Source organism: Myripristis murdjan, chromosome 18, assembly GCF_902150065.1.
Source record: "Myripristis murdjan chromosome 18, fMyrMur1.1, whole genome shotgun sequence".
NCBI classification, from domain to species: Eukaryota; Metazoa; Chordata; class Actinopteri; order Holocentriformes; family Holocentridae; genus Myripristis; species Myripristis murdjan.
The window spans coordinates 12,668,094-12,688,382 of NC_043997.1; the positions used below are offsets into that span (position 1 = coordinate 12,668,094).

Below are 20,289 nucleotides of genomic sequence, written 5' to 3' on the forward strand. Positions count from 1 at the left end.
TCCGTTTTTCTTCTGGCACAGTGTTCTTTCCGGGTAACTCATTACCTTCTGTACAATACTCTGTCTCACCTTGTCTGTCTCTCAGTTGGACAGCTGAACAATGCTCTTGCTCTATCTTTGCTTCAGTGTTTGTCTCCTTTTGTGCCTCAACCATTCTCTCAACTGTTCTCTTCTTTTCCACTTCCAAACTGCCCTCCATCACATCAATTCTCTCCTCAGTGTTTCTCTCCTGGTTAACAGCGTCAGTGTCACCCAGGCCTAGTTTCATTTTGGTGGGTTCTTCCTGTGCCTGTACTGCTTCTATATGGTTCTTTTCTTGTGATTTGGTCTCAATCCCCCCCATGTTCTGAGCATTTTCAGCATGGGTCACCTTGTAGCCTGTGCTTCCAACAGATATTGGGATCTTGTCTGGGCTGTCATTATAATGTATCTCTGATATCTCTTTATCCTCACTGCGAAGTTGATGTTGAAGCCCTTCTGCTTCAGATGCATGAACTTTATCCCTCAAATCATTCTCTCCTTCATGCACAAGATTTGTACCTTCTGCATCACAGTCACATGTTATGTCCATGTCATCCTTTGCAGATTTTGGGAACAGATTTTGCTCTAATCTTGTGCCTCCACTGGTTTCTCTGATTAGAGCTACTTCTACTTTGTTGGTTGACTGTTTTTCATTCAGCAGGCCTGCATCCCCATGTCTTATCTCTGTCCATAAACCTCCATTCTGCAATTCTTGCCCTGCCTCTGCCATTTGGCCTGTACCTGACACTTTTTCTAAATCCACTATCTGTCCCATCCCCTCTTCCACATCGTGTCCTTTCATTGGCTCAGATGCCTGTCTGTCATACCCTGCCTCCTGGCTACATCTAGCAGATAGATGTGGCCTTCTAGTCTTGATTGCTTCAGACTTTGAGCTCTGATTTAAGCCTCCATCTTCTCCCCCACTAGAGGCCACTTCAATGGTGTTGGAAGGAAGAAGATGCTGATTCGGTTGGCTGTCTCGAGCTGCAGTGCCCTCTAGCTCAAATTTGGGGATATTCCAATTCTCAATACCATTCATATCACGCAAGTTTTCTTTGCCTGATGTGTGGTTATTTGACACTAGAGAAATTTTAACACAGGATGAGAATTGATCACAAGCTGGCTCCTCTCTGTGACCCTCGGAGTCCTCTGTTATGGAGAAGAATGATTCATCAGGACCCGGGTCCTCCGGAGAAAGGTTGAAGATGAAAGTTGCCCTGGTTTCTTTAGTAGAGCTATGGGGAAGACAGTGAGTATGCAAAATTTTAAATCTTCACTCACAAACTCATCAAAAGTTAGTTGTAAGTTGTCTGTTTTAAAGCGAGAATTAAAAAACCTTACATAAAAATCAGTATGGATGTCATTCTTTTCATTGTCCTTAAAATTTCCTGAGTACATGTGGAATATTCTGTGTGTTTGTATTGGAAAACATATTCTGAACTTCTTAAATGTTGCACCTGACAAACACCCCCATATTATGATCCAAAATGAAATAAAATAAAATAAAATGGAAACCAATAAAAACCTAAACTAAAACATAACATTTTTAAATAAAACTTAACTGAAATGAGTGAACCCACTGTGGAAACTAACTGAAACTAAACTGAATTGACAACAAAGATTAAAAGCGAAACAAAAAATAAAAACTAATGAAAAATACAAAACTTTAACAACTCTGGTGCCTACCACATTTAAAATCCCTGTACTTACTTTCTCCAGGGGGAATCCTGATGTTGAGCAAGTGTCTGGGGTGTTTGGAGGGACAGAGTGTATCTCTCTTTCGGGCTGGACAGCCAAGTTTGGCTTGAGGAGATGTTACTCTGGGTGAGCGGCAGAGCCTGGTTGGACTGGTAGGCAGTGGGTTGGGAATACTCTCTCTGGGAATAAGTCTGCGAGCACTGATAGTAGACTGGGGTCTGACAGTTCTGACTTTGAGGTAAGGAGTCCCAGTTGGAGCAGGAGAAAGAGGAGGCCTGGGATGACTGGGAGAAGTATGGCGTCTGCAGGGACTGACCACAGGCTAAGGTCTGAGAACTCTGCCTCTGACTGGAGGGGTTGTGATAGGAGCAAGAAGACACCAGGGGCCTGGACAATGATCTGAATCACATTAGAAATATCTCCTTCACTTAAATTTTGCTGTGCACTTGCATTTAGTAACATAAAATCTAACCACATGTAAGCTATACAGTATAATGTTATTTCATCAGAACTGGTGCTGAAGCCAGAAAAATACAAACAAATAAAGCCTATTGTTACTATTCCTGTTGAACTATATGTGAAATCCTGGTGCCCTTGTACTAGAGGCTGGTATCGGCTGCCACTATGCAAGCAGAGATGTCTGCACCAGTGCCATCGAGATAAACTCCTGTGAAGTAATTGTACCCAGCAAATAATGATTCTGGCCTATGTGGAAATATGTGCAATGAAATGAATACTTCAATGGAACTTCGGTGTAATGATATAGTATCTGTTTCTACCTTACCGGTCTATGGCTACATCTCTCCTCCTGCTGCTCTGAGTCTGATGCTCCCTCTGGCTGCTGTAATACCCCTCCACTACCACATAAATAATAAAGGAGATAAATTTAAATAATGTGGAAAAACAACACTCTAAATATGTCAATACGTGGATATCTTTTATGGATAAACCCTCTTTGATCAAGAGTGCCAATAGAAAATCAGTTTGACCATTCAGATCATTTCAACCACAAACGTAAGACACTCAGGTAATCAAGTCTCCACTCTTACTTAAAGCTTTACATGTACATGCCCACAAATGGTATAGAAATGGTTTGTTTACTAAGATACAGGATGTAATGCAGCTAATGTAAACTCTAAGCTTGGATCTAAGATGAAATGGGCCAGGGATGACATTGGGCATGTAATTGGTGGTTATCATGTAGGCAGCTTCAGCAACAGTTTTTGTTAATTACTGAGTGTTAATTATTGAACAATTGAATGATTTACAGGATTTTTTACCAACAAATGACATTCCTATCAAAACGTTAACACCTTTATAATGTCTGTCTCCTGTTACTGAATTTAGTAAATCAGGGTTTCTTCTTGCAATCAGTAGCAAAACTGTACTATTTTAGAATCAAAATGTAAAGATTCAGTGTTTCATCACATTGTATTGCATCATTACAGGGCTGAATCAAATCATACAAATTTGCTGACTACTTAAAATATATTTAGATACATCACATGGTTGGTCATGAATTGCATCATTTCAGTGGGTGAGATGCACACCCCTACTAAATTATAACATACAGTGCTCCAAAACCTACTACAGAAAGAAAAAAATACAGCAATAATAGTATTACTTAAGTATATTTCAACAGTATTAGGGATGAATGAAACAGCAGACCCTGCTGGCTTGATGCAGCTTGTTCAGCAACAGAATGGCATTAATAATTGGTCAGCAACAGAGCCACATGCAAAAGCCTAGCTCACATAAGACTTTGCATGGGGTCAAAGAAAAGAAAAACTTACAAAACACTGTCAAGTAATCTACTGTTTCTTGCCACAATAACACCCTCAATGCCCTGACTCACTGTGCCCGTAGTTGTCTGAGTTGCTGTAATGGTTTCTGGCTGCATGTTGACTCTGGGCCCGTAAAACAGCCAGGATTTTCTGGGCCGCTTCAGACAGAGGGCCCGAGTATAACCTGCTGCTAGACCTCTCCATTTCCTTCCGGCAAGGACACTTGCTGCTCTCTCTCCTCTGTCACTCTACCTGATGATCTGTCTGTCTTGTATTTGGTCAGTGGCCTACACAGGACAAAATGGAAAGCTGTCAGTTACATTCCTTTCACATTGTGCAAATAAGGCCTGATTTAAGGAGTATTTTCAATCTGCTTGGAGTAGTAGTTTGGAGTTTATTCCATCCAAATAATTCAGATAATGTTAAGGGAGTTATCAATCAGAGAGTACAGAGAAGTTTCAAGTCCTGTCCTGTAATTTGTTTAAACGTTTTACCATTGTTCAATCCTGTGCTACTCCAAGCAGAGGGAGGGCAAAGAGTGGGTAGCAGTATGGGTATGCTTTTGGCTTTCCAGAAATACATATTTCTATAATTTAAAACAACAAACAAAACAAAAAAACTTTCAATACAAAAAAGTATGACATTGGCATTTTATTTATCCCACAAACAGAGACAAAACAATTAAGTAAGGAAACTTTAGAATATCAAAACAAGATAGAAAGAAAATATAAACTCTCCCAACATCCTTCTGATTAGTTTTTATGAAAACATCTATTTGAAATAAACATACTCAAAGAACTACTTGCACATAGCATTAACCAAAGAATGTATAAAGATTTGCATTCATGCATTTCTTCTATATGTTCCTTGGCATTAACAAGCAATGCAACAGTACAATATAATATGTGGCAGAACATGTAATATAATACTCATTCTTCTGATATAACCAGTCAAGTTCATTCATTCCCAAAACCAAGATTTGTGGGACCTTTATGCACATCATTTAAGACTTAGTGAATTATCTCCTTCTTCAACATAACCAAGTGAAGGTCTAAACTTTGAGGGGGCTCATTTTGTTCTAGAGCATTTAGTTAATGAGTAGATTCTCCCCCTCAGATCAAATTGGTCTCTCTTGAAGCTTTATCTTAAATTACAAACAGGTTCCCTTGGCACAGAGACTGGACACTGAAGTTGTGCATGCTTTTTATAGATGCTCCCCGTCTGATCGAGTGGGCTCTGTTACTGTTGCTCTCTCTTGGCAGCCATTCTACCCTCCAGGTCTTCCACTACTTTCTGCAGTAGCCGGGGGTCCAAGTGGAAGTAGATGTACAGCTCTCTCTCCCGCCTGAGGAGGGTGTTGCGTTCCAGTTGGGAGCGCTTGGCCTTGACCTCCCCCGTGATGTCTTGCATGAGACGCTGCAGACTCTGCAGTTTGGACTCTGCTTCCACTAGCTTTGCTGTCAGCTCCTGTGGAGACAAAAGAGAAGATGAAAGTAGAAAGTAGTAGTAGTAGCAGCAGAAAAGTAGTAGAAAAAGAAAAAGAAGAGGCAAAGTGAAACTTGAACTGGACAATGGCCTACCATGATATATAAATCAAAGGGTTCTCATTGTATGTCAAAACTAAATAAAATTCCCAACTTTCCCATGACTTTTGCATGATTAAAATGTCAAATTTCCATTACCTATAAGCACTGACCAAATTTCAGACTTACGAAACTTTAGATTTAGGGGTCTTATTAAAGTTTATTATCCAAATGAATACACAGTAAACCTCTGTCCAACAGAGCTGGACACGGGTTATATTGTCATCTCACTCTGTCTATCTGTTCATTTTGTTTGTTTGTCAGCAGGATTTGTAAAATAGTTATGAATGGATCTGGAGGAAACTTTGTGGAAAGGTTAGTCAAAGGGCATGTGGATCTTTTTGCACAGACTGGCCAAAAAGAGGTGTGGTGGTGTGTGTGTGTGTGTGTGTGTGTGTGTGCGTGTGTGCAGGTGGTGTGTGGTTGTATTGCTCAAGTTATTGTGTTCACAGGAATGTATCTAGACAGACCGGCAAACAGATTTCAGCATGTTGACATAATGTCTCAACACCCATGTGCGATGGTGACATAAAAAAGCTTGATTGCACTGAATGATTTATGAAATATGTTTATCATTAGTGGGATTGTTACTGCCAAAACTTCTTTGACATTCATAACATCACTGGTTGATGTCAGATTTTTACAGATTTGGAAAGAAAGTAGAACATTATCTTTGTGTTAGGATAGCTTAAGTCATTCATTCAAAACTGTTCTGAGATCTTGATTGAGAAAATATGAAACCTCTTGTGTCACACAACAGAACACACCCTCCTGAGAGACATTTATCATGCAGTGTCAGACCCAACATCTGTGTCCCTTAAAGAGTCCCCATGAAATGAACTCACATTACTTATACTTCCTGAAAAACAGGAAGGTGATCTCATGCTGCAACCAGTAGGCATAAATAAAAAATTCAGCCCAAAAACCCCACACATTTCTCACAAGCAGATATCCTATTGATTTAAATCCCAACATCTTGTAATAATAGGAAATCCATAAAATCAAAGAAGACAGACATTTCATGGGGTCTTTAAGTACCTAACATTATGATGAATAGGTGCCATGTGAAAAAAGAGTAATAGAAATACAACTTAATTACCAGCTTCCCTCACCAACAGTGGCTAGTAATTTAAAAATCAACTCACACTAAGTATTTCAGTTCAAAAGCACTATAGCTTCTTGGCTGATCATGATGACTGTATAAAAGAAAAGGAAAGACACCCACCTGTGCACTGGGGCAGAGCAGCTCCTGGTCAGTGATGGCCGTGGGACATACCTGCGGCTCTAAGACCAGCTGTTGGAGCTCTGTGTACATGGCCCTGTGGAGCGCCTCGCAGTCGCCATGGAGACGGGCTACCATGTAGTCCTGCTGGCGGCCCTCCCCAGCCAGCGAATCACGGGTCAACTGGAGGTTGTTCGCCAGGTCACGGGCAGCGTGGTCCAACGCCTCATAGGTCCGAAAAGGTTCTGATCGACCGGGGTTTGAACCAGCATCCAAGATCTGAAGCATTCTGGGGAAACAGTTGGGTTGGTTTGACACAGTTAAGTTCAAAAATAAGACAACAAACAGTTTAAATAAAATGACCCTTAGTCTTTCAAAATAATCACGACACTTTACATTTTAGGGATACTGAACCTGAGGTAGAGATAAAAATGAATATGTAGTGTTATAGATATGAACACTTTATTTGGTAATATATCTTGATATTATGCAAAACAAGAACCCTTAAATAATCACTTATTATGCACTCTTGCTTAGAAGTTAAGAATAATTACAATAATCTAATATTTTAAAGGTATCAGTCCACAAGAACTACAATTCTAAAATCAACCCTTTTTAAAAAGTGACACAAATGCTTAGAAAAAATTAAATTTCTGACATGAAATGATTGTGGACAGGAAAGAACAACTCATTTTGCGAAAATGCTTATCCATGTTGGGACAATTTAAGACGACATCACTTATACTTTTGAAATATCAACACATGAATTTCAAGTCACATTTTTAAAATGTTGATTTGGCATTTTGAAAAGCATTACCAGTCTCCTCTTCATATCTGATAAACACTAAATGAGCCTTGGCTATCAAAGGTCAGATAATATGTCCGGCTCTGGTCCCCCTACCTGCTAAATGCTACATCCTTACAGCTGATGATGGGGCTGGGCTTTGGGTTGAGTGCCAGGTCAGGCTGGGCCAGTGCCTCAAGCCTACGGGATGCCTCCTCAGCTCCATCCACCAGTCTGCAGCTCACCTCTCCCAGCTGCTTCAGCACCGTCCTCCACCTCCTAAGCTCCATCTCATGGGCCAGGAAGACCAAGTCAAAGGACGCCTTTTGGTGCAGCAGGCAATCACGTATCTAGAAAGAAATATTTACAATTTATTAGATTTTTGCCATTTTAGTTGATGCTTTCATCTTAAATGACTCAGAATGGCAGGGAAGGTGAGAAGCCCCACCCGCTTCCGGTTTAGGTCCTGCCTGCTCCGAGTATGGATAAGGATAAATGAGATGGTTGAACAGATACAGATACAGATAGTGGTGTATTCACTCATCCCTCGTAATAGCCTCCATGTTGACAAGCATGACTCCAACCCTGTTGAGATGTCTTGCAGCAAATACCCAAATCATTGCCAGCTCCAGGGGTACTGTTCTGTAGCTATAGGGGGTTCAATTAAGTATCACAATATTCCAGAAAATACCTCCAGTTGTGATGGGTGACGTGGCTAACTAACCTGGTCCTGTCTCGAAGTGTAGTAGTCCTGCCTGGCAAGTTGCAGAGCCAGGTCTCCCCTCACAACAGGCACATTGAGCAGCCTGGCTGATTCCCTGAGTGCAGCAGGCAGTGGTCCATGTAGGAGAGCCTCTAACTCAGCCTCCACTGTCTGCAGCTCCCTCCTGGACACAACCTCACATACTTGTAAGGGGGACAAGCTGGAAATACTCTAGCAGAATTAAGAGATGGACAGGAGAAACAGGACCAGAAGGGAGACAAGAGCAAAATGAACCAAAATTATTTTGAATAGTGAATTGTTACAGAATGGTCTTAAGCAAAAATAGTCACTTAAAGTACTGTATTTTGACTCTATGTATGTTATACTACTGTAGCAGTGCTGCTATATACCAATTATAAATGAAAATAATATTAACTAATAAAGTGCTAAATATTGTAGTTACAGATTCACCCTTGAATCTTAATCCTATTTCACATAGTCTGCTTTACCTTGGCACGAAAGCACTTCTCAGAGAGCCAGTCCAGTCCAGCCTTGACACTCTTCTCCTCCGCCACTTCTTTTTGCAACTGGTACTGAGCCACGATATGAGCCCACTGAAGCCTGGCCATCTCTGTCCTTCTCCGATCCACAACGTGTTCTTCTCCTTTTTTCTCTTCTTGCTCCCTCTCTTCCTCATCCCCAACTTCACAGGAGCTGAGGTCCAGGACCTGGAAGTGTTCTGAGCAGGAGGACTCAATAATATCCGACATGCCCTGGAATGAGTGCTTCTGTGTGAAGGCAGCCAGCGTTTTGGTATTGAGCTCCTCCTGATGCAGGAAGGGCTCCAGAGACAGCTGGGAAAGGAGAACACTGGGTCTTTTGGGCCCAGAGGGGTTTGATGTAGCTGTAGGTTGTCCCTTTCCACTGTCCCTGGCTTCTGGTTGAAGAGGGAGGTATGAAGAAAGGTTGCTCACCTTATTAGTTAGGTTTTGTAATACAACATTAGTGTCTGCATTCTCAGCTGCGATTGCAGCACTAGTTTCCTTCAGCTTGCAAGTAGCACATTCCAGCTCTGTGGAAAGTCGCAGGTCATCATCAGCACGGGCAGTAGCCACAACCTGCAACTTGTTGTAGCGGCGTTGCTTCAGCTCTTTCTCCTTTAGCAGTGCCTGGACCTCTGCTTCCAAGTCTTCTGTGGCAACATCCCCCTCTGGTGCAAACAAGGAAGAGGAGGAAGACGAAGAGGAAGGTCCAAACACGCTCACACAGCTCCCATCTGAAGGTCCAATAGTTTTGAGGATCTTGTTCAAGGCTGCTTCATCCAGAATTGGTTTTCCAGACTTCTTTAACTCTCGAAAAGCACGTGCCTCCTCTGGAGTGAGAGCATTGCTGCGGTTAAGAGTGCGGCAGACGAAGCGCAGCAAGTGAAGGTTCTCCGGGGCAGAGGCAAACAACCAGTCAAACTCTGAGGCCTTCAGGGATGATGCTCCAGGGTAACCTAGGCGACAAAGTGCCTCCACAAACTGCCCACCATCTAACATGGTGGTTCGACACTTTGTGTCCCCTTTGCTACTGTGCCAGACAGTGACACACCAGCAGAGTGGAGATTATGGATTAGATGGAAGGCAATATAGGGAGAGGGTAAAAGTGAGCACACAAGAACATAGCTATGACCTCTTGAGATAAAACAGTCATGTTACAATACTTTGAAAACATCAACAAAAGTCTAACATTGACGTCAGCCCTGTGGTAAAAGATCTCCATCACGGAAAAAAGCAAATTGCAGTGGCAAAGCTATAACATAAAATTCTCCGTGGATTTACAACGACGGACAGTTTACCTTGAGTTAGCTAATAGTGGATTGAGATTGGTCCAGATGTGTTATTGTTAAGTTAGTGTAGACATCAATGATACGTCAACTAGTAAAGATCGTAGTTGTTGACGCTGCGTACTGCAACAAAAAGCCACAACTAAAACAAAAACGGCAATCGCTGTCACATACATTTTCTTTTTGTTTTGATTGTTAATGTATTAACCTGTTGTGTTTTCTTGTCTGTTTTGAGTGGCTGACTCTGCACCACATGAAACAGATAGAAGGGTTTTACATTTCTCACGTATATTTAGTATTATCAAAGTATCAATGTGTACATCACGACTATCTGCTTCCATTTTTATTTGACCGTTTTTCAAGTAGAGCTTTATCCCTCTCATATTATATTTTTATGATGTTTAGAAACACCACACTGCTAGATTATCGTAAGAACAGCCATTCAATGCACCTCTTCCATCTTAAATTGTGTAAATGTTTGTTCTCATTTGACTTTTCTCCTGTACTGTTAACAATGCATGCAAGCTATGCTAACGCTGATCCTCGGCTAACAGCTAACAGTATATATGACGGTAACATTGACTAAAACATGCAGCCAGCCAGCCAACAGCCATAGTTTTTGATAGTTACGCTGAAATCTTCGACTTGTGTTATTATCTTACCAACAAAATGTGAAGAGGTAAACAACTTCTTATCGGCCTAATAACTTGAAAATGTCCCTCTTACGGTTAGTCCTAGCGGTTGGCGTCGTAACTGAAAGCGCGCGCTACCATCCAAACGAAGCGCGTCATCACGTATGCAAATTTTGCATCTGACGTCTGCATCAAGAGGCAGCGCCAACACTTTCTCAGCCAATCACAAGCGGCGGCGGAGCGTCATCGCCCTCCTTCTCTGTCCGCCTCCCATGCCGTAGCTGCTTTCTGGTCCTCCAAATCGACTTTTTATCATTTCTTTATGGACAATAGCAACTGGTAAGTCAAAAGGACACCGAGAATTGTTTTGTTGCCTACGTTAAATGAGATAGCATGCGATCAGGCGCCATATCGTGTCGGTTATATTAAGAGAAAGGTGCACCGGCAGAGCTACATAGAGCAGATTGATTCAAAAAGGGAAAGGCTTCAGTGCTACCAAAAAGTCGACTGTAACGCTATGATTTCTTGTAATTTGCTAGTCAAAAATCAAATGTCTCTTGCTACATTAACTAACATGCCCGCACGATGGTATTGAATGGCGTTGCAAAAACATTCACTCTTATTCTCGCTTAAAACTTTGTTAAAACTGCATATCTTCACTTGCTATGTCGATTTGTTTCCTCCTCATGTGTGTTTGTGTGTAGGCTGTTGTGTAGGTGTATAGGCTTGTATTGATGTCATGAATTCACCTTACCCGTATCCTTGTGTTGCATTCCTACATTTGTAATCATTCAGTGTATTAACGCAAAGCCTGTTTATGCAGTTCCAGCTACTAACTACAAAGCTAGGAGTGCAATGTGTCATGCAAAGTAAAAAAAAAAATCCATTACACTGAATGTGATGTGCATGCAACTTGTGCTACTCTGACAGAGCACCTGTGTAGAAACCTAATTAGTTGAGATGTTAGAGGGAAAGGGGGGAGAGCAAGTGTGGCTTTGGAGTCACCGGTTGCCACCCATCATTTCACAGAGTTTGACACTTACAGGAGGTTCAAAAATAAAATTTGGCACCCATCAACCTCAGCTCAACAGCTTGTGTTACATCCGTTTAGCACAGTCCATGTTAAGGCGTTCTCAAAGCTTAAAAATCCTCCCCATAACCTGTCCTCTTAACCCAGTCAGAGTATGTGACATTTTAAAACCGCACTTGGAAAGACGTGGTGGTACGTTTGACCACTTGATTAATATCACACAACTGTTCTAACCGTATCCCTCTCACAGCTGTCCAAAACAAAGAACCATGGTCCAAGCGAAGACGTGGGTTCTGACCAAGCACTTTGACGGCTTCCCAAAGAACAGCAACTTTGAGCTCAGGCTGGAGCAGCTTCCTGAGCCAAAAGATGGAGGTAAAAAAAAAAAGCAGTTTTACACTATCTATTTACCTGTGGCTCATTGGGTTAGATGAATCACAATCATGCCCTTTTTGAGACATCAAAGTCAAACATTTTTAGTGAGTCTTTCCTGAGTCATGCACAGATGAAGGGTATGTTTGTCTCTTGTTTTGCTGTAACGTCTCTTTTTGTTCCAGAGGTGCTTTTGGAAGCCGTGTTTCTCAGTGTCGACCCGTACATGAGGTGGGTGCAGCATAGGGTGAAACGTATTTTCTTCCTCATATCGTGCAACTGCAAAACAAAATTCTAAATTGTGCAAAAAAAAAAAAAAAAGCTTCACATTACCAGTTTATGTATTAAGCCATGTTAGATAGTCAGTTCATTTGTCTCTCTCTCTGACCATCGCTTTTTTTCCCCCCGGCAGGCCATTCAGTCGGGTTCGCATGAAGGAAGGGGATATCATGATTGGAACTCAAGTGGCCAAGTAAGGAACACACACACACACACACACACACACACACACACACACACACACACACACACACACACAGACACAGAAGAAATGCCTTGATCTGTTTTGATGTACAATGCATGCCTGGTGTTTACTGAAACAGAATCGGTCCTGTGCCTGCTGTTAATTACCAACATCCTTTGATTCTCAATGACTCAGACTCAAATTGTAATGTCCTTGGCAGACTGTTCTGAGAGATCAGACACAACTGTTTCAATGTGTTGCACTGGGAAGGCTTTTGCTAATAAACATATCCGAAAGACATTATTCAGTGGTTAACCCAGAGCTGAATAACAATTTATATTTACTGCTCTATCCATCCATGGCTAAACATTCCAGTGAGCCTTAAAGGGCTTCCATGCAATTCACATCTGTCTGGTAATGTCTGTACATGGTAATGGACCATTATGCATAAAGCTGATCTGCCACATGGTTGGACAGTCGACCAGGATTCACCAAAACACATCAGCAATCAGTTCATCAGTTACACAGCATAATAATGTCTAGCTGTAAAGTAGTTTTAGTGACATAATTGGTTTTTATTTTTGACTGGATGGCTTATATCGTACCAAACTGTAAGGAACAGTTCACCCAAAATACAAGACAGTTGTTTTCCCACTCATGTGTTTAATCCATCCTGATAGTTTCTGTGTGGTTTGGTGAGTTCTCCAGTCTGTCTCCATTCACCCCAATACCGTTGTGCTGGATGGGTGTATGCTTTATGGAGCTTAAACTGTCGAACATTTATATGTGAAAAACTCAACAACAAGAACAGCTCTTTCAAAAATCAATAACATAGATGTCCGACATAATCCCAACCCCAGAATTTAGTTGGGAACAATGGAAAATTGGACCTGTCCGCCCCAAATGGGAGTGGATAGATAGTTTAGATTGCCATGAAATGATGAAATGGTGAAATGATGAAAATGAGTTCCATTCAGCCTCATTTTACTGGAGACAGACTGGAAACCTTGCCAAATCACATAGAATGGAAAGTTAGATTGCAATAGATTAAATGGGAAAACATCTTTTTTTGTGTGAACTTTTCCTTTTCCTGTTTTTTGTTACCCTGTTTTCTTCAGGGTGATCCAAAGCAACAACGCAGCGTTTCCGGTTGGCAGCCATGTTGTCGGCCGGTGCGGCTGGAGGACACACACAGTCTGCGATGGGACAGGCTTGACTCCCATCATGCCTGACTGGCCTCAAGATGTTCCTCTGACCCTGGCTCTGGGTGCTGTTGGCATGCCAGGGTAAGACGGACCTCAATGAAGTTTTTATGAAAGTGTTATTGCTTTTTTTATGAAAGTGTTATTGTTTAAAAAGTGAGTGTACACCTGCAGCTTCAAGGGAGTTCCTGAGTCCATCATACAAACCTTAGCTTTAGAAAGTGATCCTCCTTATGCTTCCAAGTTAAACGTGCTCTCACATTTCACATATCACCTTGATGTATTATCATAAGGTGTCTGTGTTGGATTTGATTAGTTAAAAGTTGGCGGGCTACAACACCAGCGTTCTGTTCTCATGGAGAGAATGTTTCACCAACCTCCATGAAGAAGCTCGAGGAGAATTGGATTAATATCATGTCATCTTTCGAAACTGAAAAAAGAGCATTGAAAAGTTTAAACTCAGTGTTTGAAAGCTTGAAATCAAATATTAAAAGAATTTGCAAGATTGAAACAAAGTTTTGAAGACTTGCATAATGTTTTGAGTCATATAGTTCAAATCACTGAAGCCCAGGTTTTCAACAATTCAAAACTTTTTTCCAACTTATTTGCACCAGTCTTCAGATCACCATTTACATGGTTTCAAACCTGGAGAACAAACTAATGCACTTGGAGAACAAGGATACAAGGAAGTTTATTGGTCGTTATACAACAGGTTGGATAATGAAATTAAAATGTGGTTCCCTCTTGATTGATTATTTGATTGTATAAAAAAATAAATTATTAAACATGGAGGAGTGTAGATGGTGCATTTAGTAGTCTCACAGCCTGAGGGAAGAAGCTGCTCTGTAGTCTGGTGGTACGGCAGTAGATACTTCTGTATATTTTGCCTGATGGCAGCAGGGTGAACAGGCTGTGACTGGGGTGGGTGTTGTCTTTTAGGATCCTTTTGGCTCTGCGCAGGCACCTCACCTCCCCGATATCACTGAGGCTTTGTAGATGGGTTCCAATGATGTTTTGGGCAGTTTTAATCACTCGTTGCAGAGTCTTCCTGTCCTGGGCCGTGCACATCCCATGCCAGTTTGTGATGTTTCCAGTCAGGATGCTTTCAATCACTACTTTGTAGAAGTTGACAGGAACTTGGCGTGGGAATTTTGCTTTCTTAAGTTTCCTTAAGAAATACAGCCGTTTCTGGGCTTTTTTAACCAGGGCAGAGATATGTGAAGTCCATGACAGGTTCTCTGTTATGTTGATTCCCAGGAACTTAAAACTGCTCACTTGCTCCATCTCAGCTCCATTGATGTAGACAGGGTTGTGTGTCTTTGCCTCCTTTTTTCTAAAATCAGTGACAAATTTGAAACTGAACATTTTTGGAAAAACACTCCAAGTGAAAAAGAGTTTTGCAGTTGTGATGATCAAAAACTCAAGCACAAAATCATGAGATTTTTATTTTTATCAGCCTATGAAAACATGCAAGCCTTGAAAACTTGAAGTTTCCATTGTTCAAAACTTTTTTATTAGATTTCAAGTTTTCAAACACTGATTTTCAACCTTTCAAAGCTTTTCTTTTCAGTTTAGAAGTATGATAATGGTAGTTATCCATACAAAAGGTAACGCTGTTTATCACCAAACAGTGCACACATTGTAGAGCACCCACGGCCTTTACTTATCAGTAGAAGCCAATTTCAGCATTCAAGTGATTGACCAAGCAGTAAAATATAATACTTCCTTGAAAGTGACTTGAAACCACAGGTGTACAAAGCACTTCCTTGCAAATTCCGTGCAAACCTTGCATCAAAAGTGCAAATGCACTGATTCACCATTTGTGACGCTCAGGACAAGATCTGAGAGATTCAACAGCAGATCGGACAGGATGTAATCACAGAGTTGTACTCAACTAATATAGTGAAGGAAAAAAAACATTCCATTCATTCAAATTCAAGTTGCCAACAGAGGGAGAAACAGCCTTTAATTCAGAGAAATAAGCTTGTTTTGAATGCCAGCCTGTGAAACATGAATAGATAACACATGTCCTTCTGCAGCATGTGGTGCCCTTGACCAAGGTAGCTGTTTAGTATTTAGCAATAAAAAAAATGGTAAAACTGAGAAGCTCCCATGTGAGACTGGGTAATATGGGCAAAATCAAACATCACCATATCTCTGACTTAATACCTCAATATCATTATTGTGACCATTTAGGGATAACGAGTTGGTACACACAAGGGATTTTTGATAATCACTCATTGATAATGTAGATACGATGACCAAGCAGAAAATTGCAACCCTTTACCGTAATGCAGCCTTTTAAACCAGGAAAAGAAAGCTTTTATGCCATATCACAGCACTACAATATTTAGTCTCATATTATGGCACTGATAATAATATCTGTATATCACACAGCCTTTCTCCCATGTGTGTAATTCCATGAATATGCTGACAGAGAGCACAGTCAGTCTTCTCTAATGGATGTCAGAAAAGACTACAGATCTCTCCCTGCTAAAGTCTAAGGCTGGCAAAGGGACGCTGATTTCTTCTCTGGCCTCAGCAGCTAAAGGTCATAAGTATTCATTTATGAGTTTGAAAGGATGTCATGAAGATCTGTGCACCTGTAGCTGAGCTGTAAATCTCTTAGGAGCATGCTGAGGTCAATAGTTTAAACAGTGAATTAGAATCATTATCTTGGAAGAAAAAAAAATGTCAAATGTACCTCTATTATTGTTTTTTTTCCTTTAATCCTTTTCCAAATAAGTTAAGCCTGCCAGCACAGCTGTGCGTAATCGTCCTTTCAAAAAAGAAACAACTGCAGAGCCAGATGTTTTGTCCGGCTGGCGACTTATCAGGTCAGCTTGTAATCAATCCCAACCTAATTATGGGAGCCAAAGCACAGTGTTTATTTTAAACGGGTCAAAGAGACAGCTCTTGTGGGCCTGGAAAATTAGTCTTTTGGCTTTTGAGATTTGATTTCTAAATTCTTTCACTGAAGTGCATAAGGTATTTGAAATTATAAAGCAAGCATCTCTCTTACTTTGCTTCGACCACCCATTTCTCTCCCTCGCTCTCCAGGCTGACAGCTCTGTATGGGATCGAGGAGGTCTTGGGACTCCAGGCAGGGGAAACCCTCTTGGTGAATGCAGCAGCTGGGGCGGTGGGCTCAGTGGTGGGCCAGCTCGCCAAGCTCAAGGGCTGTAAGGTGGTGGGCTCGGCGGGATCCGACGCCAAGGTCGCTTTCCTCAAAGAGCTGGGCTTCGACGAGGCCTTCAACTACAAGAGTGTGGGCTCGCTGGAGGAGGCGCTGAAGAAGGCTTCGCCGCAGGGATACGACTGCTACTTTGAGAATGTAAGTGGGGGCGAAGGTGGGGTCTACAGGTTCAGTGTTGAAATTAGACATATGCCCTATCAGACTGTCTGTGAGCAAGACACTAAAGCAGCTAGGAATAAGAGTGTTAAATGTGCTAAAAGTCTAAAACAGGGGTGTCAAACTCGTGCCACGGAGGGCCGAGAGGCTGCAGGTTTTCATTCCAACCAAAAACTCCACCAGGTGATTTCACTGATCACCCTACCTCCGAACAGAGAGGCGGGACTAATCAGTGAAATCACCTGGTGGAGTTGTTGGTTGGAATGAAAACCTGCAGCCTCTCGGCCCTCCGTGGCACGAGTTTGACACCCCTGGTCTAAAATATAAAAATGTGTTTCTCGTAATTTGAGGGCTCAGCAGTCCACATGCTACTAATTGAGATAGGTATTGGCAGCCTTGAGATAAACAAGCATACTTGTGCATTTATTAATTACTCAATTAATAAATCAGAGGACGGAAAGTTCAGTGATAGCTTTTAATGAAAGAATGAAGCCTCTACTGTCTTGAAGTATAAACGTAGCAAGGGTTCAGGAATATTGTCAGGGTTCTGTCACACTGACCTTTACATTCAGAATCAGAATTAGAAATACTTTATTGATCCTGAGGGGAAATTTGATCAGTTGCAGTTGCTCGGATTCTCAAGAGAAAAAATGTATGTATGTGTACAAGCATAAGTGGAATTATAAGAAACAGAAAGGGAAAATAAGAAATCTGAAAATATGTGCATTAGAAATTTGTCAAAATATGTGCATTAATCCTACAGTAATATTACAGCAATATATACAAAAATAAGAAATTGAGAATATGTAAAGGTGTAACTGTATACAACCATACATACATGGGGGTATTGAACTATTGATTTATTGTACAGTGATACAGGGAATAGTCCCTTACTATTGGTGTCTTAAAGGTTTGTTATCAAGCATCTGAATCTTACTCTATAAGTGGCAATTAAATACCTAAAATGTGTGGAGTCGTGTGCCATTTTTAACTGTTACATACAACTGATGCTTGTCTCTTTATGTTAGGTGTCAGGTCCGTTTTCAAGCGTCGCCTTGCCCCAGATGAAGGACTTTGGGAGAATAGCTGTGTGTGGAGCTATTTCTTTGTATAACGACACCATGCCACAAACAGGTGTGTATTTCTCTGTATGTACAGTATGTTCACCATTTGAGGCTTTCAGTTCAGTCATAGAAAGACAAGCTCATCTTATTTTTTGCCATTTACTTTGTCCTACTTGTGAGCACCACTATGAAATGCTGTATTCGTGCAGACTTTGTTTAAACAGGTCAATCCAGGACTGTTAATTTGGTTTTATCATAACTTGACTGGATCATGAAGTCACTAACACATTGCAATATCACGCCATATGTCACTAGAGGGCGCCATTAAGCCTTGACTGGATGCCTTGATGTGTTATTGTAAATTGAGAGATTTACCTAGTGGCTTTTCTTGACAGTTTACCTGAATTATCACTAAATTTTTTTTTTTTTTTTTTTTTTTTTACCCACAATTAATCCCTCCTGTCTCTCAGGCCCGTACCCCCACCTGACCATGATCTTCAAGCAGCTGAAGATGGAGGGCTTCATGCAGAGCAGGTGGGAACACAAGCACCCCGAATCCCTCAAGAGGCTGATGGCATGGGTCAAAGAGGTGAGCCTTGTCTCTTTCCATCTTATGTTCCCCTGTCTTCATTCGGATAGCCACCTTATTTCCACTGTCCCACATCTTCAGTGTAATTTTACCATACTCGGGTTGCACCTGCAGGGGAAGCTGATCTGCCGGGAGCACGTCACCGAAGGCTTTGAAAACATGCCAGCTGCTTTCATGGGGATGCTGCAGGGAGAAAACATCGGCAAGGCCATCGTCAAAGTCTGACATGCACCAAGACGAGAAAACCGATGAATAGCAATCAATATTATCCTGGAAAAAAAATAGCAGTGTCTATTTTTTGAGTGACACACACCATTACACCCTCGCCGTGAAGGACAGAGTCTTAGCAATGAGTAGCTATGACTAACCACATAGTTTTATATTAACAATTAGTCTGTTTATATTAACACAGTTTTATATTGACTCAAACCTGATTAGCATTTTGTATTTTTCCAAGCCTGCCATTACAGGAAAACAAATGATGCTCAATATTGCTCATAGCAATATTCGAGTGTATTTTCCTGTGCCAGCAAGTGCTTCAATGGCCTTTTGCGTATCTATTGCATGACCCACTTGTGCATTGTTTACCACAGCAGCATTATTCATGTGCATTATGTTAACCAAGAATTTTTCTATGGTTAATAAAGCCTTTTTGGTGTTAAACTTTGTCCGTAGTGTCTTTCAAGGGTACGTCTACCACCACAAACCTCGGAAAACCTAAGTAACACCATGGGTTTCACCCTGTAGATAATCAGTGTGTACACTTCAGATAAATGTGGGGTCGATTTATACGCGTCATGCACTTAAGGCCTCAGGAAAACAGAGAAGCCTTTTGAAGGTGTGTGTTCCTCTTCATCCAGAGTGGAGTGGCCCCAAGATAATAGAGCAAGCACCATTAGTCTGCTGCTGTCTATTGGGGCTTTTTGTTTGATGGGGGGAAAAACACACTATTTTTAGACAGCGATTTGAATTTCATAAGGTTGTGGCGCTGCTGATGAGAGCCTCATTTCCATGGCTAGAAAGGATGCTGCCACTCTTTTAAGACAGGGCTGCAGGGATGATGCTCCGGAAAACTGGAAAAGGTCAAAAGATAGGGTGCCTAGTATGAATCCAGTTATTGTCAAAAGTCCACGTTCAGTTTTCTGGACTGGATTAATCAGGAAAGATGTGCATATTTTGTTTACTGCCCTGGAGAGGTGTTTCATTTTTTTAATTAATCATTTTAAGATTATCTCAATGACTCAAAAACATTTCAGTAAACGTTAACACGGTCAAAATGAACTTGTTTACATCAACAAAATGAGCAGACAGCTGTGATTGTGTTATGGACATGATGACATTGTGCAGAGCTTGGGAGCAGGGCACGCCCAGCACTGTGCACAGCCTGTTTCCATTGGTCAGCCTCAACTTCACTCTCCACTGAGTCAGACCTTTACGGTAAACCAGGAATTTGTCAAGTCATTGTGACTTGAGTTACTGTTAACCTAACCCCCCTCCGGAGAAACTGAACACAAACACATCACAAATTGAAACTAAGCACTGCATGGAACTATAATATAATTAAAGAAAAAAACCTTCATTAAACAATCGGGTATCTCCCACATTTGTTTGTGTGTTTGTGTGTAGTTTTAGATTGGGCTTTCTTTATGACAACCTCTGTTTCATTTCATACTTACTCCTATGGGAAAAAGTCGCTCCCGTGTCTCCTTTTGGACCGGGTTGCAAATGTTGGCACAAAGTCGGATGGACGCCAACCAGACAATGTCAAGCCAGCAAATATAAGACCTGCCATTTCAATTTTCACTTCAATTTTCAAAATAAGATCAGCGCCTTTTATTACTGCGAAGTGAAAATAAAGAAATTATAACTTACAAAGGAATTTTCAAGAAATTAGAATGTCATTGTCGATATCGTAATTTCATCGCAACGAAAGCGAATGCCATGCTTATTCATTGTTCAAAA

At 41.3% G+C, this 20,289-nt stretch overlaps 2 protein-coding genes and 1 long non-coding RNA gene across 5 annotated transcripts; 1 reads left to right on the forward strand and 2 right to left on the reverse strand.

Annotated features, from left to right (window-relative positions):
* Positions 1 to 4,136: 4,136 nt before the first annotated feature.
* haus3 (HAUS augmin-like complex, subunit 3) lies at positions 4,137 to 10,434 on the reverse strand. Of its 3 annotated transcripts, none has more exons than XM_030076555.1 (6): positions 10,286 to 10,434; positions 8,305 to 9,364; positions 7,817 to 8,026; positions 7,210 to 7,442; positions 6,312 to 6,597; positions 4,137 to 4,970 (listed from the first exon to the last, which is right to left on the reverse strand). In XM_030076555.1, the coding sequence occupies exons 2-6, from the start codon at positions 9,334 to 9,336 to the stop codon at positions 4,743 to 4,745; spliced, it is 1,989 nt and encodes a 662-aa protein (XP_029932415.1). In that variant the 5' UTR covers positions 9,337 to 9,364; positions 10,286 to 10,434; the 3' UTR covers positions 4,137 to 4,742. The 3 variants fall into 3 exon arrangements, with proteins under 3 accessions (XP_029932415.1, XP_029932416.1, XP_029932414.1); XM_030076556.1 differs by having other exon boundaries at positions 6,363 to 6,597; positions 8,305 to 9,367; positions 10,286 to 10,431; XM_030076554.1 differs by having other exon boundaries at positions 8,305 to 9,367; positions 10,286 to 10,431.
* A 13-nt stretch (positions 10,435 to 10,447) lies between these two features.
* On the forward strand, positions 10,448 to 18,663 carry LOC115376787 (prostaglandin reductase 1). The gene is made up of 9 exons (XM_030076557.1): positions 10,448 to 10,594; positions 11,536 to 11,660; positions 11,843 to 11,888; positions 12,070 to 12,129; positions 13,239 to 13,406; positions 16,383 to 16,656; positions 17,703 to 17,808; positions 18,209 to 18,327; positions 18,442 to 18,663. Exons 1-9 carry the CDS (start codon positions 10,578 to 10,580, stop codon positions 18,550 to 18,552), a joined length of 1,026 nt encoding a protein of 341 aa, XP_029932417.1. The 5' UTR covers positions 10,448 to 10,577; the 3' UTR covers positions 18,553 to 18,663.
* Positions 18,154 to 20,246, reverse strand: LOC115376788 (uncharacterized). Its single transcript, XR_003929856.1, has 2 exons — positions 20,004 to 20,246; positions 18,154 to 18,510 (listed from the first exon to the last, which is right to left on the reverse strand). It is a non-coding gene; the product is annotated as an uncharacterized LOC115376788 (long non-coding RNA).
* Positions 20,247 to 20,289: the final 43 nt, after the last annotated feature.